We start from the raw sequence: 23,884 nt of genomic DNA, 5'->3' as shown, positions 1-23,884 counted from the left end.
TGATGCAGCAGTCATGCGTGAGTCAACGAGTCTTTCAACTTACTTAAACCACTGACAGAGTTTTTAGGCGCGGTAGGATACAACAGAAGATGGCTTTAGCTTGATGTCACCTAGTCCCTCTTTGCCAGGCTTTGGCGGCGCACTGCTCTTCTAGTCACGCATGGTTACTACTCGGATTGAGCACCGAAAAAGCTTGAGGTACATTCCTTCTTCATGAGATGGTACAGACTTACAAGAATAGAGTCTCGTAACTACCCCATACATGCAGTCGCTGTGCCATGGATGCCATCACACACATCATCTTACCGTAGAATAAAAAGACAGATTCGCCATGCACCAACTCATTCACTTCCACCGCATGGGGCCTGGTGAACTCACTTGCCGAAGACTGAGCCCTCATCCTCTTCATCCTCATCATTTGACTCCTCACTGACAGGAACGAACTGCTCGTCGAAGTGCCCAGCTTCGTCATGTTCAGCCTCCTCTTCACCCACGTGACGTCCGTATTCTTTTCGAATTGGCATATCCAACTGAGCGACCTTGCCTTTCTCGGTGAGACTCATGTTGATATCAGTGAAATGCTTGACCTGGCGAACGTTGAGCAAGCCTTTCGTTCCGAGCGTGAGCGTCATCATGAGAGCCGAAGACGCAACCGTCTTGCTGTTTGCATGAGGCGGAATGACCTCTGCGAAGGAAACCTCGTCGACGGCATCAATCGCATCGACAGCGTCATCTGACTTCGGCTCTAGGCCTCGATGGATCCGGTTGCGCTTCTCATCAATAGCATCGACAACGAACGTCAGGAAATTGCCGCCCTCCGCAGTCAGAGCCTCTCGAACACGCGCGTTTGTTTCGGCGAGCATTGCTTCAGGCAAGTCTGAGCTGATACCTGAACCTGCGAAGCCGACATAGTCGTCTCCGCCGAGGTTTCCGAAGCCGCCTTCATTATCTGCAAGGAACTGTAGGTCATCCAATCCATCTGGTCGACTGCGACCATGAAGTGGTGATTCAGAGACCATGCGGGCATTGCGACCCATGAGTGACGATGGCGGGGCAGAACCAGTCAAGCCGACACGACCTGGAGATTTTAATTATTAAGTTCTCTCAGTCTAAAGCTAACGTCAAAAGGACTTACCGCTTCGAGGGACTGCAGAAGAGCCGCGAACCGATGCGGTGATATTCCAGGGCATTTCTGAGAGGCGTTGCTGGTCATCGAGAGGTACCTGTTCTTCTCGCGGCAGCTCGACATCATCACCACCAGGAATGAACAAGCCTTCGTCTTCTTGACCACGTTCGATCTCGTTCTCGAGCCCATCTGTCTTCTGGCGCACGCGACGCGACTCCTCTTGCGTCACTTCGTCAATGCCGCTGTCGCGATCCCGCTTCGAACGCGCACCACTCTTGCGGCTCACACCAGTAAAAAACTCAAAGAGATTGTCGCCAATGAACCGATCAAATGGCGTAGGGCCACTGACGCCTTGCATGCGAGCTGCTATACCTCCAATCCCGGAGCCCCACATCCAGAACTCGGCGTTCTTCTTCGCGAGTCGACTAAGTCGGAGCTGGATCTTCTGCTTGGAAGCCTCCTTCATGTTAGCCAGGTAGTTGGCATTCCAATCGGAAAGGTCCTTGTTCCGAAGCTCCAAGGTGGTATCGGTAGGGAGGACTCGTGCTGCTCGCTTGGTGCGGCGGATCGGGGCCTGCACTGTATCGGACAACTCCACAACGTCTTTTGAGTGCTGGTCTTGGTGGCTGCCGTTGCCAGTAGAGAAGGCCTCGCCTTCGGGAAGGTCGTCCCCAAACATAGGGAGGTCGATGTCCATTTGATTGTCGACTTGCTATTCGGAGTAAGTGAGTGTTCAAGTTATGATGAACAAGAGTGGACGATGAATATTAGACATAAGATAGGGCAAAGGATAGGTGATAGACGAACGAGTCCGCGAATTCTGTTGGCAATTGCGGGTGATCTCTCACAGATCACTTACCTGGGCTCCTGCGCGTAGACCGTCTTCATGATCTTGCCTCACTTTGGCGCTCGCGCCTGCATCGCTGTGCATAGTACTTCCTCCTAATCTTGCTGGAGTTCCGACATTCACATATTCCTCGGCAAGGTCAACGAATTCGCCATTCTCATCGAAGGTGAAGTCTGGCGCATCTAGTAGTCGATGTCTAATGAGCATATATTTTCCAAGTGTTACGGAAGGAACCAGTCACTCACCTATCATTTCATGGTCGGCAGCTACATGACCGCCGATGCTGCTGGGGCCATTGCCTAGAAGCGCGAAGCCGCCAGGGCCGACAGATGATGAGACAGGGATAATAAGACCGTCGACTGGAGCTGGAGTTGAAGGAGCTTGTTGGGACTCGATCGGCATCAATGACTGCGAGTTGCTAGTAGCACGTAGTGGAGAAAGCATAGGGCCAAGCTCCAATTCTGCGAGGAGTTCCGGTGGCGGCATGGCGAACTCGGGCAGGAATGATGGATCATCAGGTAGGATAAGCTGATCTGGCCTATCGAGCGACTGTGAGAACGGGACTGTTGTTGGTCTCGTAGAATATTATGCTCACCTGGCTTTACCAGCCTGAGGGTCTAGGGCTGCACCCTCGATCGCCCGCAACATCAGACTCATAGAATTGTACACATTCTGCGCATCGGAAAGAACATAACCGCACTGCTGAAGGAACACACGAGAGACGCCATACCTGGACCTGTCAGCTACACACATGAAGCAGAGTCGGAGCTGGCTCACAACAAGTTGCCCTGCAGACGCAAGGCCATTGGCGCGGCCGGGTCGATGAAGGTCTGACAGGCCTTTGGTACATCGACATCTTGGATGGCCTTCCGGGTGATTTTCTTGGAGTTCGATTTCGCACCGAGCGTTGCAACGAGCCTTCCCCTGCTGTGAGTGCGGCCATTGTAAGGGAAGGTGCGACTCACCAGACCTACGGAGACTCGTCAGTACAGTCACCTCCGGCGGACAACATTACAGGGACAGAGTCCAAGAAGCTTTCCGGGGGTACTTACAGTTGCCACGCCATACTTGCGCGACGTGAGCACTGCGATTGTCAGCCGGTACTGCTCAGCTGCGAAGGCAGTCTGTGGCAGCACGCTTACCCTCGTGGCTATAGAACATGGCGCCGATCGTACACAGGACGAACGATAGGATCAGTATAACAGAGAAGGAGATATAACCATGACCGGCGCACAAGCGGCTGCGCGAATGTGCAACTGTGGATATGTGCACAGGTTCGGGAAAGTACAGAGAGCAAACTTGGCTTGGCGCGAGCAGAGGCGGTCAAACGCCTCCGCGTCGGCTTCACCACGCGAGGAACACAATAAGCCAGTGAAGGAAGGCCAGACCTTATGGTTGTCATGAGATTACATGTGCTTCGTAGGCATAAGTATGCTATATCCTCTACTATCTTTATGCATCAGCCTCTATGCAACGCCAATGCCATGCCCCGTCGCTCGTCGCAATGTCCAGCAATCAAGGTGGAGATGAGTGCCGGATGGTTCGGCGAGAGAGGGCGTCTATGTCTACGCCTTCTTCTCCTCGTCGACGGTGCTCAAGGGAACAGCCCGGTAAAGGAGGATCAACGCTGAGTGACTTTGGCCTAATGACAATTAGCTGGTGGACATAAACGAGATATGGCGTACTTCCCGCCGCCAGATAGTGTCTGGATCCGCTCAGTATCTACTTCCGAAACCTTGTCGTCATTGAACCACCACCACTTTCCGTCTTCCTCTTTCCTCTTACCAGTCACCGGGTCTTTTGCGCCTTGCTTCTTCACGAAAGAAGTATAATGTCCGCTATCAGCACTGGCACCCTGGTGCGTGATGACACCGCGGAGTTCGTAAAGGCCGGTCTGGTTCGCCCCCTCGTCCGCAGCCAGCTTCTGATCGACCAACGCGAGAAGTTCCTTCTTGGAGTTGAGGATGGACGCTGCCCGCTCCTCTTCAATCTGGGCCTCTGTCTTGTATTCTACGTCCGGCATCTCCGTGTCTTCCTCTTTCGCCTTTTCAGCAGCCTTCCTAGCCTCGGACTTCTTCTGGAGAGGCTCTTTGCTATCCGAGGAAACGTCGTTCTCCTCACCGGCCTTCATGCGCCGTTGTCGCTTACGGGCTCGCTCTACATCCTCCTCTTCTTTCCGGATGTCGCGAATCTTGTCTCGGACCGGAATCAACAGCTTCTTCAAATCGTCCGTGCAGAACTCAACCGCGTCTAGCTCTTCAGGAAAAGTGACCTTGCGCATGATCTTTGCTTTCTTGTTGGTCGTCCGCCGCCAGTCGAAGCGCACAAAGTGCACCGTAAGGTATTTTGGAAGTCGTGCGATGCGGGAGGTCTTGGTGTATAAGGCATCTCGCCCCAGAAGCTCAGAGCGCTTCTCAATCTGCTCCTTCAAGCCAGCGGCCAGTCCATCACGGAGGTGGTTCGTCTCAACAGTGATGTGGCAGTTGAGCTTGAAGAAAACATCTTCGCTCTCAACGGCAACCTCACCTCCTTCTCTAGCCGCAGGCTCATCACATTCCATGACAGACTCGAACTTCCCTGCCATGTATTTGTCGATAAAAGACAAATCCTTCGCTGTTTCACCGTCAGATGCTCCCGTATCCTTGATCTTGAGCTTTTGTCGGAGCTGCGACACGATCTGTGACCATGCCTCCTCTGCGTCCTGCTGTGCGTAACCGTGTCCATCCTTGGCTTTCTGCGCGAATTGAGGGAAAGCTGTTCGAAGAGCGTTGAGAAACATCAGCGGAGGGAACCCCTGTTGGGTCTCGGACATTTGCTTGAATAGGTCGCGAAGGCTACCGGTTAGATCCATAGAGGCTCCGAGGCCACCAAGACCGAACTGGGTGAGCTGGCTTGCTGAACTAGGGCCCGCATTACTGCTTTTGTAAGCTTCTTGAAAGGCGCATAGATACTGGTAGCAGAGCATACCTGGCGGAATATTGCAAGAGCTCCTCTTGAAGTTCAGGGATAGAGCGCAACGTTTGGAGTGTAGAATTCATGTAGCAGGTGTTGCCTAGGTTCTGCAGGCCAGCTGGTGTGGCGCCTTCAGATTGTGCGGCTTCCGCTTCGGTCATGTCCTCCAAGAATCTGATCTTCTCTTTCGGTCTCTCTATCGCGTTTGCCTCTCCCGACGGCGTGCCCATCATCATGAGGGTCTGCTTGGGTCTAAGACCCAGCTTCGACATGTCGGCATCATCCTTGAGCTGACCGCCCTTGACGATGATTTTCTGACGCTCTGGCTCGACGCCAGTGAGGGAGAATAGCTGCAGTTTGAACGTCGCGCCGTCGGAGGAAGGGTCGACTTCGACATCGTGCTTCTTGCCCTGGTGCTTCACAACAACTAGATCCAAGATGTTAGCAAAGCGAATGAAATACTTGGAAAGCATGTAAATACCTGGTATTGAAGCCATGTTGGGAGGGTGAGAAAGGTCCGGCGGAGTGAGTGTAGAGACTGCGAGACCGAGCAAGAGAAAAGCTGAGAGGTCTTGTCGAGCCGCCTTCGCTATGTTTCTGTCGTTTTGCCCCCGCTGGCACATGTTGCCAAGGCGCTAATGAGGACCCTAGATGGAGCTTCCCCACCATGACTTCGTCGTGGACATCTGGAATTAGCATGGTGTAGCTCGCTGCCTTGCATTCCAACATCACTCTTCCAGTACAGAGCTCGCGGCAGCTGACCCTCTTCCAGCATGGTATTTGGCACCGAAATCGGCAGCGCCAGAGCCGCCTGCTGACGCCTATAGTCCCAATCACTCCGCCCATACCTCCAATGCGTGCGCTCGTCGCTCACGGCAGCCCTTTCCCTGTCCAACTTCGCGTCGCAAGCCTCAGAAAGACACAATGTCCCGGAGATCGAAGCCGCCAGCTCGCCGGAAGTGCTGCTGAACCCTCTTACCGTATCGAGAAATGAGAACGAGAAGGTCCTGATCGAGCCGAGCATCAACAGCGTGCGGATAAGCATAAAGATCAAGCAGGCAGACGAGATAGAACACATCCTCGTGCACAAGTTCACGCGCTTCCTGACGCAAAGAGCGGAGGCCTTCTTCATCCTACGGAGGAAGCCGGTCAAGGTATGCTGTGTTAATGGGAATCAGCATGCCGTAGCTTACACAATCAGGGTTATGATATCTCCTTCTTGATCACCAACTTTCATACCGAGGAAATGTTGAAGCACAAGCTGGTGGATTTTATTATCGAGTTTATGGAGGAAGTAGACAAGGAGATCTCCGAGATGAAGCTCTTCGTAAGCACGCATAGCCGTTCGTACGAGAGATATGCTGACATTTGACAGCTGAACGCAAGAGCTCGATTCGTTGCCGAGTCCTTCCTGACACCGGTATGCCGTCACTCTAACATGCGCTTCGATCGCAAATGCTGATACAGTACGCAGTTTGACTGAGCAAGAGAGCTCCATGTTGATTGAACGGCGGCGCTTTGGGTTGCATGGTTTGTGGGAGCCAGGCGCGATGGGCTGAAATGTCTTGTTGCCAATCCACCATATACTAGATAGCGACTTCATCTCTAGGAAGTCTCAGGCTTACTGCAAGCCTCACGAGAGCAACAACAGTAAGCCCAAGACATCAAAACGACTATACTACATTGTTGAATCTCCACGATCTTGCTCCAGATACGTGTGGAATGCAGTGATGGGAAGCACACGGCTTGGAGGGTTGACGAGCTGTGGATCTTTCAATGGACGTCTCGGTTCGATGCTGGGACTGGATCTCGGTAAAGCGGCCCCGGGCGGCTCCAGGATGCACTGACATGTGCGATGAGGCTGATGCGGGGTTGAGCCGCACTGGAAGAAGAGCGCGACTTGCTGGAGCTTTCCATGTCGCATTCTATCACGGTAGGCCTTGCAGCACCGTCATGTACATTCTCCAGTATGCAGACATACGGGCCAGGGTCTGCTCGGCGTAGCTGGGCGGGCGGAATTGATTTGCCAGCCTCGGCAACCATCCTAGCCCCTCCAGCCCGATCGAAGCCGCGCCTCGCTCGAAGCTGCGACAAAACACCGACTTTATATCTCTCCAGAGTACCAGCCTCTGCAAACACGCGTACGACACTCCCTTTTCCTCCCTAGAGCTGTCCCGACTTCGCCCTAGCTCGACGGAAGCTAATTTGAGAATGTCGGCCTTCAGTCGCAACCTGTGCAGCTCCGCATCACGATCCCTCCGTCAGCGGTCAAGCTTTTGCGCAAGAGCAGTGAGGCCAATTGCCCTCCGGACCGCACCTGCAAGCGCACACATAACCGCCACCTATTCCTTCTCCACCATGACATCCCTCAAGAGCGCTGCCCCGCCCGTCTCTGGCAAGCGTGAGTACGATCCGGAGATCAAGGATGTGGCCAACTACATCCACAACGTCAAGATCGATTCCGAGCTTGCGGTATGGCATTGATCCTTGTAAGACGAATCTTAGCTGATCTGATCTCTCCTCAGTTCGACACTGCCCGTTGGGTCTTTGTCGACACGCTCGGCTGCGGTCTCAAGGCACTAGAGTTCGAGCAATGCAGGAACATTCTCGGTCCTATCGTCGAGGGCACCGTCGTGCCCAATGGTACCAAAGTGCCTGGTACCAACTACCAGCTCGACCCTGTAAATGGTGCCTTCAACATTGGTGCTATGATTCGATGGCTCGACTTCAACGACTGCTGGCTCGCAGCTGAGTGGGGTCACCCTTCAGACAACTTGGGCGCCATTCTCGCAACCGCCGACTGGATCACGCGAACAAACAAGAATGGTGGGAAGCTCGGTAACGGCAAGATCTTCAAGGTCAGAGATGTGCTTGAGGCTATGATCAGGGCGCACGAAATCCAGGGCTGCATGGCACTGGAGAACTCTTTCAACAAGGTCGGCCTCGACCACGTTGTGCTCGTCAAGCTTGCATCCACCGCTGTAGTCTCCAAGATGATGGGTCTGAACGAGGCTCAGACTCGTGACGCTGTCTCTCAAGCTTGGGTTGACGGCCAGTCCCTCCGAACCTACAGGCATTCGCCCAACACCATGTCACGCAAGTCGTGGGCCGCCGGCGACGCTTGCCAAAAGGCTGTGAACCTTGTTCTCAAGGTTCTTAAGGGCGAGCAAGGTCTTCCTACTGTGCTTTCTGCTCCCACTTGGGGTTTCTACGATGTAAGCTTTGGGGGCAAGCCCTTCCAGTTCCAGAGAGGATACGGTAGCTACGTCATGGAGAACGTTTTGTTCAAGGTCTCGTACCCCGGTGAGTAACATGCGTTGTCCTGGTATCGTCTATAACGCTGACCTCTATTCTAGCGGAGTTCCACTCGCAGACCGCCGTCGAGGCTGCGCAGCGTCTAAACAAGAAGCTCAAGGCGATGGGCAAGTCCGCCGAGGACATTGAGAGCGTTGTTAACCGCACGCACGAGGCATGCATTCGCATCATCGACAAACAGTTCAAGGCCATGGAGAATTTTGCCGACCGTGACCACTGTGTCCAGTACATGGTTGCCACCATGTTCGTCTTCAACCGCCTCGAGGCGACCGACTACCCCGATGACAGCGAGGCCGCCACCTCCGCGCTCGTTGAGTCCCTCCGCCAGCGTATTAGCTGCGTGGAAGACCCGCAGTTCACCGCAGACTACCATGACCCCGCCAAGCGCACCATTTCCAACGCCCTCACTGTTAAGTTGAAGGATGGCACTGTCCTCGAAGAAGAAGTCGTCGAGGCTCCTCTGGGCCACCGCTTGCGACGAGACGAGGCGAAGCCTGAGATCCTCGCCAAGTACAAGAGACATCTCGGGCCCCACTACCCTGCGGAGCACGTGAACAAGCTTGTCGACCTTGCCCAAGATGGTAAGACGCTCGACAACATGGACATTGATGAGTATGTGGATCTTTATGTAAAAACTTAAGCGATCATGAGGTGTAATAGGTAGACTTCGAACGATATATGGAAAGTTCGGTTTGTGCCTTGTGTGTTGGTCTGGGTGATGCTATCTTCTCGTTACACTACCATAAATTGGACTTCCCTCACTAGCTACTTTACTCAAGGTTGTAGCGATCGGGATCAAAACTTCTCTTTCTCGTTGTTTGGTAAGCTTCCTGTTCATCGGGACGACCAATCTTGGTGACAAGCTCTTCCTCACAAAGCTTGTCACGACATCGGCAGTGTTGTAGTCCTTGCTAATTGACGCTGAATGCCTCAAGGGATATTGTCCCAATAAGGATGATATCTGCACTATTTCACGTGTGGTACGAATGTTACAAGTCTCGCTTTGGTGATTTCGTCTCAAGGCTCGTCCCAACCTGGCCGGTGTTCCGGTTGAAACAGAGACAACCTGTGTTACTTTCATACTCACTGGAATGCAAGTATACCCGATGGATCCAGCTTCGAGCTCGGCGATTACTTCGGGATTTATCACAAAGCCTCTCCATTTTCATTACGCTCGACACGATAGATAAGCGGCACATGCCTTGCTCCACGCCATGTGGAAGCCCGACAATATTGAGATCGACCGGAACGAGCGAACCCATACTGAATACACCGGTCGGGTTGATGAAACGTTCACCGAGAACAAGCGGAACAAAGTGCCCTGAAGATATGAAAATAAGAAAACGCCGTCACTCGTTAGAACTAATTTAGCAAGTTGTATTTTCTATTAAAAAGGTGGAGTGGTGCGGGTAGAGATCACCGTCGGATGGCCAACCAGATCATTTCTTGACCAACGTTGATGAACCCTTTAAAGGCAGGTTTGGACGATATGCACGGTGATGTAGATTAACGCGGAACATGCGATGATCGTAGAATGGTCTCCTGGATTTTCATTCATCTCCAGTGGTTCGTGAAAGAAGATGGTTGGAGGCCGTAATTTCAATGTTAATAGCGACTGAAGTTAGCCGGTGGTGATGAAGAAAGAACACGAAAATAGGTATTGCAGGGAAGTCTCCATCAGCGGTGGTCGGCGATTGCTATCACGCAGTCATGGACGGAGAAGATTCCTCCAATGGTGCTACGTTTAGCACTGCAACCAAGAATTGTGCTCAAAGACGCTCTTTGAAAGTGGGACCTGCAGCTTCGGAGGTGGTTTTTACTTCCGCAGTGCCGGACGCTGGGCGCGAGCGAGCTTTGTCTGCGAAGGTGGGTGTGCAGCCGAATTCGGAAAGACTTTGTTCACGGAGCTGTTGTTTTGGGCAAGAGTTGAGTGAATATGAATGCAACATGCTATTCCTCCTGTTTGAGAACACTCGTGCAATTTTTCAGTAGAATCTCTAATTCAACGCTTTACTTTCACCACCGCGCATGCTCACATAGAAGGACCGCAGTGGCGACTCGAAACCTGAATATTGAAAGAGCCCACCCTGCATCAAGTCATGTTGAGAATTCCGTGGAGTTGGAACCGACCATGCTCCATCCCATTGTGTTGGGCTTTCAGCCGCTAGAGCATACGCTGAAAGCGCCGTCCAGCTAGCTTGAGCATCCCGCTTCTCGACTATCGATTTTCGAGTAGTGTACCGTACTAGGGGTACCAACATTATGTGAATGATGTGCAGTAGCGGCGGCCTAGCCCGTACGATCACGGGGTTCGATAACCATTACTATTCCGGCACCTAGAGTTTCGACGATGTACTTTGGCATTGCGAAGGATTTCATTGTTAAGTCATGGATCGCGATCACATGATCACACAGCATGGAAATCAAAGCTTAACAGAATTAACTTCATTTGATTAGAATTAGTACTTGTAGCTATGTACAGCAATGCATTGCATCCTTCTTCCTGCCATTACCAGACTATGACACATTATTGAAGATGCCGCTAATTGCTCTGAAAGGAGTGCGTGGCGCATAGATCTCGTTAAACCATCCATACGCCCTTCACAAGTAGATTCCAGAACCCTAAAAATTTATGATGAAAGATGTTGCTCAGGCTCATAGCATGGCAAACAGAGCCATGAGACCGGCGGCAAGGGCGCCAGCAGCCGCCATAGGGGTCGAGGCAGCGCCAGTGAACTGGGAGGCAGGAGGGCTGGTCGCGTTAGGCGCGGTAAAGTTACCGGCACCTGAGACGGGAGCCTGGGGCTGACCGTCAGGGATCTGGGAGACGAGCGGTCCTGATGGGACAGGAGTAGCAGAGGTGGCGGGAGCCTGAGGCTGGCCATCGCTGATCTGAGAGACCAATGGCGCGGATGGGGCAGCAGTGGGAGCCTGAGGCTGACCATCGCTGATCTGAGAGACCAACGGCGCGGATGGGGCAGCAGTGGGGGCCTGGGGCTGGCCATCAGAAATCTGAGAGACCAATGGCGCGGACGGGGCAGCAGTGGGAACCTGGGGCTGGCCATCAGAAATCTGAGAAACCACGGGAGCAGATGCCTGGGATGTAGGGGCTTGAGGCTGGCCATCAGAGATCTGAGAAACCACGGGAGCAGATGCCTGGGATGTAGGGGCCTGAGGCTGTCCATCAGTGAGCTGAGAGACGGCAGGCGCAGAGACCTGGGTCGAAGCGGCGGGCTGTCCATCTGAAGCCTGGCTGACTGCGCCCGTCTGGCTGCTGGAGCTGCCGCTGCTCGACTGGGCATAAATGTAGATCTGGTTGCATTGGTCTCCTTGTGCCTCATCGTAGAGGTTGTAGAATCCGCCAGAGTAGCATTGATACCAAATAGCAGAGCCGTCAAGGGCGAGAGTTCCGTTGCTGCAGACAGAGAATCCAGATTTCTCCAAAGCTCCGGCCTGGATGGGCTGATCGAATTGGAACCTTTGGATGTGTTAGTGCATGCTACGATGGGTTTAGGTATCGGTCGCCTTACTGGTGGTTTGAGGCAATGTAGCCATCACGACCAGCCTGGTCCTTCAGGGCACCACCATCCAAGGTAAGAGTGAGGATGCCAGAAAGCTGGCGTCTTTCGACGCTACGCTTGCTAGAGGAGTCGGTGACGTTGACGACTGAGATGGCGAATTCGCCATCGCGAGAGTCCTTACAGTCCGATCCGGAAGACTGTTGAGGGAGGGCGGCAGCTGAGGCCGCTAGGGCGAGAGGAATGAAAGACTTCATCTTTACAGGTAGCTGAAGTATCCAAAGGATAACAAGTGTTTATATACCGGTACTGAGTTGGTACAAGTAACGAAAGCGTAGACTGAGAAATGAGGTATCAGTCTCAAGGCTGCAATAGAACTAGTATCCACGACAACGAGAGTGAGATGAAGAGACAAGAAAAGTAGGGTCACGACAGCTAAATACCTAAGCGGGAGGGTTTCATCGGTATGATCGTAACGTTTGCGGCGCTTGAGAGAACACTCGGACCAGGGCCGATCGCCTCTCCACGCTACGCGTCAATAAAATCTGTTGGCTTTAGTGGACTCAAGCGCAAAAGGAAGGCTGGGAACTGTGGCTAACACTGCAGGCGGCGAGGAGCTCATTGGAGGATCACTCTACATCCCCATCGTGCCGTGCATGTCACGACTGGGAAGTGCGGTTGACCCCTCTTTAGCTGGAGGATCCTAGCGGTTTGCGATCTTACGTACATGCAGCCCGCGCCGAGCCTCTGCGTAGGTCGTGAGTAGGTCCATAGCAGCCAGGAATGTTGACCTCATACAGCTCATGTATCAGATACGTTCGTTAGGGTACCCGATCTCTGGGCGAACGCTCATCATGGGAGAATCGTTTCTTCCCTCACAGCCACATTCCTTTGCGACTCGCATGTCCGTGTCTTCCCGGACGTGGTAGGATCGCTTCGGCGTTCTTCCCAGTGAAGCGCGCTGTTAGTTCTGCCGCTCAATATGGTGTCGTAGTAGTGCATTTCAGGCAATTGGTCAGAAAGAGTACAGATCCAACCTTCCTAGCCGAGCTGGGTGATGATAGGTGAGCTTAGGAGGATTGACGTCGAGGACTTGCAGTTGGTGTACAGTAGCCCTTGCACTAACGCATGGTTTTTTGGGGTAAAGTGTGGCGGCATTCCACGTTCAGCCACCTCGCCTCCGCGGTCCCGTTGGTGCCTCAACGAGAGACAAAGGACGCTAATTCGAAACGGCCGGAGGGCGTTTTGTATTTGGCACACGTCAGGTGCCTTGGGAGGAGCGAAAATGGATGTAGTGAAGTGAGAATGATGCAATGCCATTTTAGTGGCTTCTGCTCGAACAATCACCACATACTTCTCACGATCGTTTGCAGCGCTTCTCTTCCGTGCTTCGGTGTGGACCTGCGAACGATTCTTGTGCGGTATGCGGGTCAGACGAGGCATTGTCGATTGCCCGTTGCGGAAAGTCCGTGTCCATCCATCGAGATTGGAATGCATTAACTGAGTCAAGGACCCCACAAGGTTCCCCGCTATGATGACACGAGGCTGGGGCTGCAAGATGTCTAACCAAAGAGGGGCTGTCGTCACGAACAAACTAGAGTTTGAGGGATAAAGACGGGGCGGAAGTAGAATCCAGCCGCCGTGACAGGTGCTAACTAAGATAACGATGATAAGTCAAAGACAAAGTCAACGACACACTTGCATACAAATCTCCCAAAGGAATCGATATCTAACTTCCAACACCAGAGCAACAAAATAGCTTCACAGTCTGCGCGACAACAGCGTGCGTAGGGGGCCTTGGTACGAGATCAACGTTTGCACTATGCATCAGAAATGGACGCTCGTTTATCAGTCTGTGCCGATCCAACCGTGACTACAATGCAGGTATCACGTTCTCATCACAGCGTCTCCTCCTTGATCGAATGTCAGATCTCCATCGTCGTGTTCTTCGAACCTGCAATGCTCTGCATTTCCCATCCTTCGGCGGCCCCATTCCCCTCCTTCCCCCTCCCCTTGTCACTTTCCTTCTCAGCCCGCTTGACCCCCTGCGATCTTGTTCGCACCATCCTCGATACTGGTGGTGGCATCGGCAATCCCCCTCGCAACAGGTCTGCCCGTGCTGCCAGTGGCGCCCTCCAAAGTCTCGCCAACCCCCCGTCCAAGTGCGCCTACTACGCCTCCGACTGTGTTTGTGACGCCGCCCACCGTGTTCCCGACCGTCGAGGTTACGAACTTTACGCCCGAGGTGACGCCCGATTCCTGCTGACCGACAGGCATGATGAACAATGGAAGCGTGTAGAGTATTGACGTGGGGGATTGTAAAATGTAAGGCTTTTGATTAAGCAGCTCGAGGTATGTGTTGATGGGATATTTTGGCTTGGTACTGCCAGTGTGCTTCTATCTGAGTGATGTTGTGGTTGCTCTGGTTCGGAAGAGTGGCATATATGGCTGGGAGTGTGATATGACGTCATATGGCACGGGGTTGGTGCTGCAAGGCTGGCATGGCAACCACATACAATTTCGAGCACTAATTTCCAGCTTAGCGGTCCACAGGAGAACACGACTTTAGTGCACCGAATGCGACTGAGGCCTCATGTCTGGTTTCAAGCTTGATGTTTTGGGTAAGACATGAAGGGCCTTGTTCGTCACAATGTTAGAAGGTTCCGTGTAATCCGATCTGACCGAAGACATTTGGCACTTGTTGATACACAAAACCAGATCTATCAAAACCAGTCCTCATTCCGAGGCCTCAGTACCACTTCTTTCCTCCGCCCATACTCGCTTCAGAATACCGTCAAACCTTCAAGTCCGGAGCCCTGCTCCTCTTCAGAGCAAGCCCAAACATAGCCATGACGCCTTTGCACACGCATGCCATAGTCATATCTGTTAGGAGCCACGAAAAATGAATTGTGCAGGTTCAATGTGCTATTCATGGTGGTTCCGAGCTCATAACGCCTTATAACGCGACACTTTTTGCTGAGCCATGACGTTTCACAGCAATGAAAGTGAAGTATCGTTCGATCGGCGTCTGGTGGCGTAGGCTGTGGGTGGATGTGGTAGAAGCCTGTCGCAAAACAGGTCACGAAGTTTGGACGACAGATCTCACGAGTCTTTCTTCGCTCTTGGATCATCAATGCTAGCAGCCGCCAAATCATAGGAGCACTTTCGCTCATTTTGAGTCCCACCCAATGTATCACTGCTTTGGAAAGCACCGATAACTATGAGGCTGAAATAACGACCAAGGAGAAGATCGTCGATGCAGGTCAGACCTCTTCGATCAAATGTACAAAGCAAACTTTGATAGCGCATATGCGAAAGGCAGCTTCGGCAGTGCTGCGGCCGAACTTCCGAACCACAAGTGGGTGGTCATGCCCAAGGCATGGGTCCAGTGTCAGACGTGGCAAAGAAATGTACAGTGTTGCAATCCAGAAAATCTAATATGCACATATACACCGACTGGCATAGACTGAGTCTGTAACAGCGTAGGTAGTCCAGTCTAAAGTCATAGTCTAGTTACTAATTAGCATAGTGCGTCTATTTCGAAAAGGAATACAGAAAGCGTAAAGATCAAATTGAGCAAATTCGGGTTGCGATCAGTGTCCCCGCCCTTTGGCTGCTCATGCACGAAGACAGCGTGGGGTATGTTGATTATTAAGTCGTCTGCTGGCTTCTTGGAGTCAAGGTCTAACTCGGTCAAACCAAGGGGAGGGGGATGTACATGTGATCTTAATTGTATTATGGATTATGCATTACTCACAGCTTTGCGCGCCTTCAGACGCGAAGGTGACCTGAAGCCCGGATCGAAGCACAAAGATCTTGAAGTAGTCATTGGCTATTTCCTGGGATGGTCTCAGAACCTTCCACAGTACTAGTTTGAGCGAAACGAAGTCGCATGGCGTCCAGAAGTGGTGAAGGTCTTCAAAGAAGCGAACCTTGACCCACAGAAGAGCACATGGAGGGCAGAGGAGCTGCTTTTGAATCTTGATAGTGCGCCGAACTACGACTCTCACACAATGAGCATGTTTCTGGAAAGAGACAGCAACGAACCGAAAAACACTTGGCGTAGAATGAGTGGCTATATTGGAATTTAGAGCGAACCGTGCGCGTGGAAGGAACGCATGTCGAAGTCTGCGAAATCTCACAGCATCAATGGGAAGATCGAAGGACAATACCGCGACATGACGAGATTCATAAGGGCTCAGAGGAAGCAAGAAAATTCCGGCGGGCTAGACCAGCTAGCCGGCTTCTCTTTGGAGAACGATATGATGGATTTCCACTGAGCGAGAGTCGGACATTGGAGTCGGCGTTCCCAGACCTGTTCCTCGTTTGCATTCTCACAGGATAACATGTTTATTATGCCTTGCAATTTACCGAAAACACATTGCACATTCTGGTCCTTGCATTTGACTCATACCCTTCACAGGATCTGTTACATTTGCCTCGATTACATATGTCTGCACGAAATTCGGAACTTCGTAGGCCTGAGCATTATTGCACCTTTCCTCTTGCATCGACTGGCCAGATCTCCTCGATGAAGCCATTACGGTGTGCGTAGTAGAAATCATGGAGATTAATGGTCGGATCAATATGGCTGGGAACCATTTCAACGCGGTCCCCAATCTTGAGCTCCAACGCATCATCCTCCCAGCTCAGCGACCCGTGCTCATCTCCGAGTACGCCGTATGTATATCCCAACGTCTTGCACTCTGCGAAGCCACTATCTGTCGTCAAAGACTTCAATCCAGCATCGATGGTGATGATTTTGGGGCCTTGTTTGCTGAGGATGGTTGACAAGATAAAGAGACTGTGTTGGTAAAAGGAACCAACAGCATTGCGGTAGTCTGTGTCCATGAAGAGGAAAGATCCCGGTTGTACCTCTGTAACACCCGGGACCGTAACGCAGAATTCCGCCGTACCCGTTCCGCCAGTGGTCACAACTTCGATATTGTGTCCTGCTTTGCGTAATGCTTCTGCTGTTTGAGTGAGGATCGCCATTGACTCCAAACATTGCTGCTTCCTCTTTTCATGACCGTGCAAATGTTGCAGATGTCCCTCATATCCTTGCACACCAATTAGGTTGAGGTGTTTGCAGCTTTGCACAAACTTCGCGAGCTCCAGTGCCGGCTCTCCTGGTTGCACGCCCGTTCGATGTAATCCCACATCAAGGTCGATCAATGTTGTGATCGGGTCCTCGATGCCACTGTTTTCCAAAGCGTCGTCGATCGCTCTTGCACCCACCTCACTGTCTACCACGATCCTAATGCTCTTGTAATTGCGAAATAACTCGAGCAAGCGCTGAACCTTGGGCGCACCGATGATTTCGCACGTGATCAACAGATCTGTAAACCCCCTCTTGCACATGACCTCAGCCTCGCTGAGTTTGGCGACGCATCCACCCTTGGCTCCGGCATCGACGAGTTTTTGAGCAAGGATGGCAGATTTTGTGGTTTTGGAGTGTGGGCGAATGTTTATGCCGGTCGGGAGTAATTGTTTGAAAAGCTTTGCAATATTTGCCTCCATGACATCTAAATCAACAATCATGGAAGGCGTGTCGAGAGTGGAGATGTGGTCTCCCACCTTTGGAGCGTGAACAACCATACTGACGTGTGCAGACGAGAGAACTTGTATGAAGAAGATCGTAAGGGGGCAGGGATGTGGTTCGACGACTCGTCGCGATATTCTTCGACACTCGTAGCTCTTTGTGTATGAAAAGATTGTGGATATTTGCGGCTCGTGGCACAGCAGAGTGAAACGTCGTGTAGGCAGGCTGATGTTACCCTGCGGGTGTGCTAAGTGTGGTAAGCCGGTGCCGCCTTCCTGAATCGGCATAACCGCAGTGCCATAATCGCAAAGGTGCGCTTCTCTATCAGTCTAGCGCTTCATGACTCACATTGTGTACCATTACCTCCACCACCCATTTCAAACTCCAAAATCCTTCGTTTACCTGCGATGCTATCGACAGCGCGCCTTGGTCTTGGGCGAACAAGGCGCGGCTCGAGACCGGCGGATTCGAGACGGCTGCTCTCTTTGATAGACTATAGACTCTTTTCTTACGAACATGCTGATATCTCATTCCAGTCGCACGAGTTTTTTTGCTACGAGATTCTAAGAAAACTGGCGATTGCCTAAAGCAGTTGGTAAAAGAGGTGAACACTAGTTGCGGACGGGTTCCTAGAAATATGATCGTCGAACGTCTGATTAGGGACTTTGCTAATTCGGTAGAGTCAGTTAACCGGTGATAATAGACCGTTAATATAACAAGCTCCGATTTGCGAGATCATTGCCGAGAAGAGACTGGTGAAAATAAATAACACATGCAGCGAGATGCAATTCAAGCCCGACGATGCACTTTCAACCTGAACGATCCCTATTCACCGGGAGGTTTGGACATAGGCACAGTGTTTTACGGTGAGGCTGAGACTGATAGCAAGGCCAAATAGATGGACTCTGGTTCACCAAACACGCGTCTTTCACCACCAGAGAAGGCGTGTTTGCTCAACAAGCACCTTCCGCAACGATTGCCCTGTTTGCTCCTGCCATATTAACCCAGTCGTGATGATCTCGCAATCTCAAACCAAGGCTGTCCTCGGATCTAAAGTACTCATTGCTGCTTATCCAATATCTGTTACTCGTTATCATCCAGAGGTAGAATTCTCTTATGTCTCTCCCTGCAGCTCCACACTGTTCAACGGACACGGTCTTCTGCGTCTTCCATCACTTCGCATTGCCGCGAGGTTCCACCGCAAATTCCCCTGCCGAGATCCGTACTATAAGCCTGGGGATTTACTCTTCATTCTTTACTGCGCAAGCGGCCGCCGTAAGCGCCCTTGAACACTGCCTGAAGCAACTTCAGTCCGCGGGTATCACGGGACAAGTGAGTTCTTCTGAAAAGCCTTTGTCAGCCATTGACTCAATCTTTCTGATGATTTTCACTAATTCAAACTCCACAATTTCGCAGTTCTGCAAGGATATTGACCTTCTGCGGAGAGGTCTCATCACTCAGATCACGGCAAACGGGCAGGAGCGACATTTGAGCGAATATGAAATCCGAGCAGTCCGCCTCCAGGATCGTGGCCCGGAAAATATTACAATTCCTGGGAAGAAACCTAACATTACTACTTCACTGCCTCCGGAGACAAAGCCTATCACAATATCCGACATCGAGCAAGACCCGCTGTGGGCACAATCCCGTATCCCATACTTCCGCAAGCGCGACGATGGTCCCTTCCGGTACAAAGGAGACCCGTCTTACATGAACAGCTTCCTCTTGTTTGACCAGGAATTTGCAGCGCGCAGGCAAGCCTGGTTACGAGGGTTCATCGGCAAGGGTAAAGACATTCGGGGCACAACAGAGATTGCGCAACGAGCCTTGGAACCTGACCACACTTCAAAGTCCCGCAGTGTGAAAAAAGCAGAGGTGAAAGCTCAGAAGTTCCAGCCCAATGAGAAAGCAGACAAGATGGAAAATGGCAGCTGGAAGCTTGCTGGCAACGGCGCGACAAGGCAAAGGCCAGGTGGCGAAAAAGATATTGGGACGATCTACCGCGGGCGCAGACACTCGATATCGCTGGACTAGGTCGATCCGTGCGAACCTGGTTGAATGTACACTTCACGGTACTACAGCAAGAGTAAGTTGTGTCGTCGTCTGCGTACAATTTACATAGCTCATTGATTCATGGACCGGATTATTGAGATACAGCCAAGAAAGCAGTATTGATGGGACAGACACCAACAGGTTTCAATGGTACGCTTGCTTGGATATTGCACGTGGGTCCTGGCGTTATTGGTTGGGTGAAGTATCCACCCGAATTACCATGTTTTCGATGGTACGCGTATGGGAGCACAGACTAGAATCAACAGTTGGTACAACCCCTGAGATCCATGTGTTCTCAACTCCTTAGGTTCAGCTTTTGATTATGATTTGTCTCAATATGCTTGGCTCGTACTGTTGTGCGAGATGGAGGATATTACAACACAGTGCTCTTATTCGGGATATTCCAATATTGGCTCAACACCGATTTGTATCGAATATGGCTTAGGCATACCGTTGCCTATACCTCGTGCTGCTCTTAAGATGACTCGGTGCTGTCACCACCTCTCTCTCTCTCTCTCTCTCTGTCTCACTAGCGTCCATCAACCTACGAAGAGACTTGTATCGAACACATACAGCCTACATTGTCGCCATCTCCTATTCTGTTCACCGGTGTGAGCTATCCTATCCAGACTGTTTCCTTGTAAACTTACTGAGCCTCCTCCAGCCCAAGATGCTCACCAAGCTTATCACCCTCTGTCTTCTCGTCGCTAGCCTCGCGGCCGCTTCGCCAGTCGTACCCCACGATTCATGTTCCGGCCAGTATCGCTGCGACTACACGCTCTCGGGCGTCGAGGTCTGCGATGTGTAAGTGAGACATAGTTCCCACTCGGACGCTCGCTAACTTCGCAGGCATGGATGGCACAAAGCTGCGACCTGTAAGGGTCAGACCTGCGTCATCAATGCTGGCAACGGCATCCCGTACTGCAATGACCCGTAGTGGGGCGCCTGAATAAAGGTAAGGTGCATCTGCCCCGACCTCTGTTAGACACTTGCGATATCTGACTACTTGTCAAAGGAATCAAATTCACGAATCACATGAACGGCTTCCCCTGATTCGCATTGTCGAGGACCGGGTGAACTGGAAGCGTGCAAAACTCACTGCTTGGTCTTGTCAACGAAGAATTGCAGATGATGACAATACATTGCTCCAATCTTCAATCGGTCCTTATGTATTCCAGAAATATGCTGTTACAATGACAGTGCCAATTCGAATTCTCCAACCTCTAACGATGAATGCCTTCAGGGCCGTCACAGCTTGATCAAGTTTCTAGTTGTTGTCGCTCGTTCATATCGTGCCGCAGTGTAAAATGCCTCCTCTCCTGCTTGGACCCAGGTATGCGTGCCCCCTCTCATCAAAACAGTGCATGCAGAGAAGCAAATTCTTGAAGATCGTCCATAGATCCCTTCCTAGGCTTTGTGTTCTCTTCCCTCGTTTGCACGGTCGTCTGCTCTCCATCGAAGTTGGTGTCCTTCCCTACTGATCCTGTCTCGGTCACAGGTCGTTTTCTCAGAGCGAGGTTCTCGCGCAAGGTTGGATTTGACGGTCCTGTACGAGTTGTTCGAGAGTCGCGGTGGACGCGTTTCGATTGCTCGATCCCCCCCCTCATGCTATCTGTACTTCGGAAAGCTTGTATCTGGGACCCAGGTACCTTCGAAGGTATGAGGCGATTAATTGGCCCATGTCGCTCTTCATATGGGTTTACTGGAGGAGTAACCAAGTGTTGCAGCACCGTTGCATTCACGAAGACTGACTTAATGATGCGCCCATGTTCGGTCTCAAGGATGGTCGTCCAAGTGCCATAGCCATTGCGATAGTGCGTCTGTACTATGGATGCTTCGCCTTTGGCATGCTCGAAGATAGCACGGGTGCGTGCGTCGGTATTTGCGGAGTGCAGGTTGTCGAAAGCGCAGAGCGAGCTTAACCAGGTGCTTTTGCCGTGGACTATCTGTTCATTCACCACGTAGATCTGAGAGTGCGCTTTGATTGCGCCGGTCAGGGTATGCTTGCGCAAATGAGGGCATTTCGGATCCTTTTTGGCTTTGGTGTTGATCCGGCCATCAGCAGCTGGGACAGGCATTTCGTCGTCATCGTGCTCGCTGAAGGAGAGCAGGTCGTCTGGTAAGCCATACTCACCTTTACGCTGGGCGAGCATCTGTTCAATCATGTACAATGCTGGGTCGCTTGGTTTGACATTCCGAATTCTAGAGGGTAGAGTTTAACTGCATAGGCTGAGTGATGCGGGTGCGAACAGAGCGCATGACGGCTTCATGAGACTGCTTCCATAGGTCCGTGCATTTGCTTTGGGTGATAGTCGGTAAGAGGATTTACTTGGGAATGTCGTATGACTCTCACCCAATGACTTCCAACCGTAACCTTCATTGTATGTGGTCCATGTCATCCCTTGAATATTTTTGCGTTTCACTCCTGACGGTTTTGGCTCACCTTTGGCTACATCCGGAGACGTTGCAACTTCTCCTTCACGGATACGCCCGTATTCCGGGACAGCGTATCCCGCGCATCACGGCAAGTCATGTGCGAGTGCGACGGTGAGCGCTAAAATGACACGACCCGTTCTTTCATCAGTCGTCGCGCCTAGTTTACAGGCGGTGACGACGTCCTACGTTACATGATGAGGGTGTGGCTAAGCAGATGCTCAAAATCGACTTAAAGGTCTTTCCCGCGCGTGTTACACTGTTCGTATCGCCTATCCCTTCTACTTCTCCTTATACTGACGCTTAACTTGCCCCTTTTGACTTCTGTCTGCAACCCTGCATCATGGATGCAGATCCCGACCTGGATCAATGGCACAATATATAGCCACAGCCTCATCTGCTTCTTCTACCTTATGGATTGTGCCTTGTTATTCTCTCACATTTCACCCTACCTCCATTTGTTGTTTGCCACGAGAGCTTTGGACTTTTCCTCTCCTGCCGCCAACTCAATGAAGAGGTGAAGCGCGAGGCCCTTCCGCGGATGGAACCCTTCCTCAAGAAACTAGAAGAGAATGCAACAAGAGAGCTCATCTCGATGTTTGAGTGCCCACCCGGGCTCACAGGACAGTCGTTTGAGATCTTTGACTCGGCAAGCGCTACACAAGATTCCAAAGTCACGATCAATATCCCATTTCTACTGCCGCCCGTCGGTCATACTTGGCACTATAATTACAAGGCTTTACGCCAATCCGGAGGACTTGACATGGAGTGTGGTCCTGACCTTCTCAAAGCCGCCACGCAGGGGACCACCCATGACAGGGTTGTCCATATGATGATGGTGGCAACATTGGCCAAATCATTGTTTCAACTGCCCCTTTCTAGCATCATCATCAACCTCTCAGTCACTGATGGCACGGCTCAACGAATTCGGGCAGACGAGCGCCTACTCAATCTCAAATTTCCTCCGGACAAGGACCACTTGTCATGGTTCACTCGGCCAACTCAGATCAAAGACTTCCGTGAAACACCGCTCGGTCGCCTGGTCATACCATACCAGAAGAGCATCAAAGGTCAATGCTGCCTTGTGCTACCGAGGACCGTCCAAGAGCACGCATCAATCCCAAAGGTCACGAGAAGTGTTAGATTACAATGAGATTTCACATCGAGTACTGAGGCTGCGCGCACGCTTTCTAAGTGCGGATACGAAATTCAAGATGCTCACTATTTTGGTGGTTTGCGCATCTTGGCCATGTTTGCGGATGACCGTCTACATGGCTTTTGCGAAAGGATCATGGATCCCGAGAGCTTAAAGCAAAGGGCACTGGGTGAAGGTGCCAAGGCATCGAATAGGACAGGACGGGGTGTAGCAAGATATGCCTTCTCTATGTGAGCGACACATAACCTGTGGAGACGGCGAGCTGCATCCAGAAGAAGTAGTCAAAGAGAACGACTCTTCGGGAGTCGCGGCTTCATGGTGCCAGAAGGCTTGAAGTGCATAATTTAGAGGCGTAAAGCAGGCGCTATGGCAGTTAGTTGAGCATAAATGTGATTGCGCGTACATCATCCACAAGCAAATGTGATCAAATAAGCGTTCACATGCTGTTTTGCATTCTTTGAGATGGCTGACATGGCAGCGCCTCTCGCAGTAGACTTCTCGAACCGCGGGGAGACTGGACCAGCGTAGTCGAAGTGCGCGGTGGCGGTCCATTCCAGGCCATACAGAGTTTCCTTTTCACATCTAGAAGTAATCACTTGAGCGTGGCTGGTCAAGCCTACGACAGTGCAACGTGGGCGCTCGCCTGACCACTCCGTCTGTGGTCCTAGATGATCGCGAAATCAAATCTCAGCCGCCAACTTGCGATAAGTCAACGATCGAGAAAACGAATCGAAGCATGCTCCGCGGGGCCTTTGTGATTTTGATATTGCGGAACGAACGTTGACCAATCGTATTTCGCGTGCATTGATGTGTAGTAATGCCCGATTTGCGCTAGCAACAGATCTGCAAACCGTAAACAGAGGCCGAGAGGAGTTGTCTCCGCTTGGGCGAGCAGTCTGAGCAGGACAACGGATTTTGGCAGTACCTTCGAAGGCAAGCAGGC

The 23,884-nt window shown here is 51.7% G+C and overlaps 7 protein-coding genes across 7 annotated transcripts; 2 read left to right on the top strand and 5 right to left on the bottom strand.

Moving 5' to 3' along the window:
• Positions 1-374: 374 nt before the first annotated feature.
• Positions 375-2,459, bottom strand: rec8 (R8 protein; the record flags this gene model as incomplete). Its single annotated transcript, XM_056212860.1, has 4 exons — positions 375-1,078; positions 1,136-1,838; positions 1,986-2,146; positions 2,219-2,459. 4 exons carry the CDS (start codon positions 2,457-2,459, stop codon positions 375-377), a joined length of 1,809 nt encoding a protein of 602 aa, XP_056073168.1.
• Positions 2,460-3,538: 1,079 nt separating this feature from the next.
• Positions 3,539-5,422, bottom strand: UBP6 (deubiquitinating enzyme; the record flags this gene model as incomplete). Its single annotated transcript, XM_056212859.1, has 3 exons — positions 3,539-3,566; positions 3,659-4,888; positions 4,941-5,422. 3 exons carry the CDS (start codon positions 5,420-5,422, stop codon positions 3,539-3,541), a joined length of 1,740 nt encoding a protein of 579 aa, XP_056073167.1.
• Positions 5,423-5,698: 276 nt separating this feature from the next.
• On the top strand, positions 5,699-8,880 carry PDH1_2 (ATP-binding cassette transporter CGR1; the record flags this gene model as incomplete). Its single annotated transcript, XM_056212858.1, has 7 exons — positions 5,699-5,701; positions 5,753-6,079; positions 6,127-6,252; positions 6,301-6,345; positions 7,044-7,397; positions 7,451-8,228; positions 8,282-8,880. 7 exons carry the CDS (start codon positions 5,699-5,701, stop codon positions 8,878-8,880), a joined length of 2,232 nt encoding a protein of 743 aa, XP_056073166.1.
• A 2,015-nt stretch (positions 8,881-10,895) lies between these two features.
• Positions 10,896-12,015, bottom strand: N0V89_004066 (uncharacterized protein; the record flags this gene model as incomplete). Its single annotated transcript, XM_056212857.1, has 2 exons — positions 10,896-11,718; positions 11,771-12,015. 2 exons carry the CDS (start codon positions 12,013-12,015, stop codon positions 10,896-10,898), a joined length of 1,068 nt encoding a protein of 355 aa, XP_056073165.1.
• A 4,231-nt stretch (positions 12,016-16,246) lies between these two features.
• Positions 16,247-17,356, bottom strand: N0V89_004065 (uncharacterized protein; the record flags this gene model as incomplete). The annotated part of the gene is made up of 1 exon (XM_056212856.1): positions 16,247-17,356. The coding sequence occupies one exon, from the start codon at positions 17,354-17,356 to the stop codon at positions 16,247-16,249; it is 1,110 nt and encodes a 369-aa protein (XP_056073164.1).
• A 1,060-nt stretch (positions 17,357-18,416) lies between these two features.
• Positions 18,417-19,334, top strand: N0V89_004064 (uncharacterized protein; the record flags this gene model as incomplete). Its single annotated transcript, XM_056212855.1, has 1 exon — positions 18,417-19,334. The coding sequence occupies one exon, from the start codon at positions 18,417-18,419 to the stop codon at positions 19,332-19,334; it is 918 nt and encodes a 305-aa protein (XP_056073163.1).
• Positions 19,335-20,704: 1,370 nt separating this feature from the next.
• Positions 20,705-21,505, bottom strand: N0V89_004063 (uncharacterized protein; the record flags this gene model as incomplete). Its single annotated transcript, XM_056212854.1, has 1 exon — positions 20,705-21,505. The coding sequence occupies one exon, from the start codon at positions 21,503-21,505 to the stop codon at positions 20,705-20,707; it is 801 nt and encodes a 266-aa protein (XP_056073162.1).
• Positions 21,506-23,884: the final 2,379 nt, after the last annotated feature.

This window comes from Didymosphaeria variabile (assembly GCF_027946475.1).
Source record: "Didymosphaeria variabile strain IMI 356815 chromosome Unknown scaffold_3, whole genome shotgun sequence".
NCBI lineage: Eukaryota > Fungi > Ascomycota > Dothideomycetes > Pleosporales > Didymosphaeriaceae > Didymosphaeria > Didymosphaeria variabile.
Note: the sequence above shows the minus strand (reverse complement) of the source record. Positions and strands in the feature narration are given on the sequence as shown.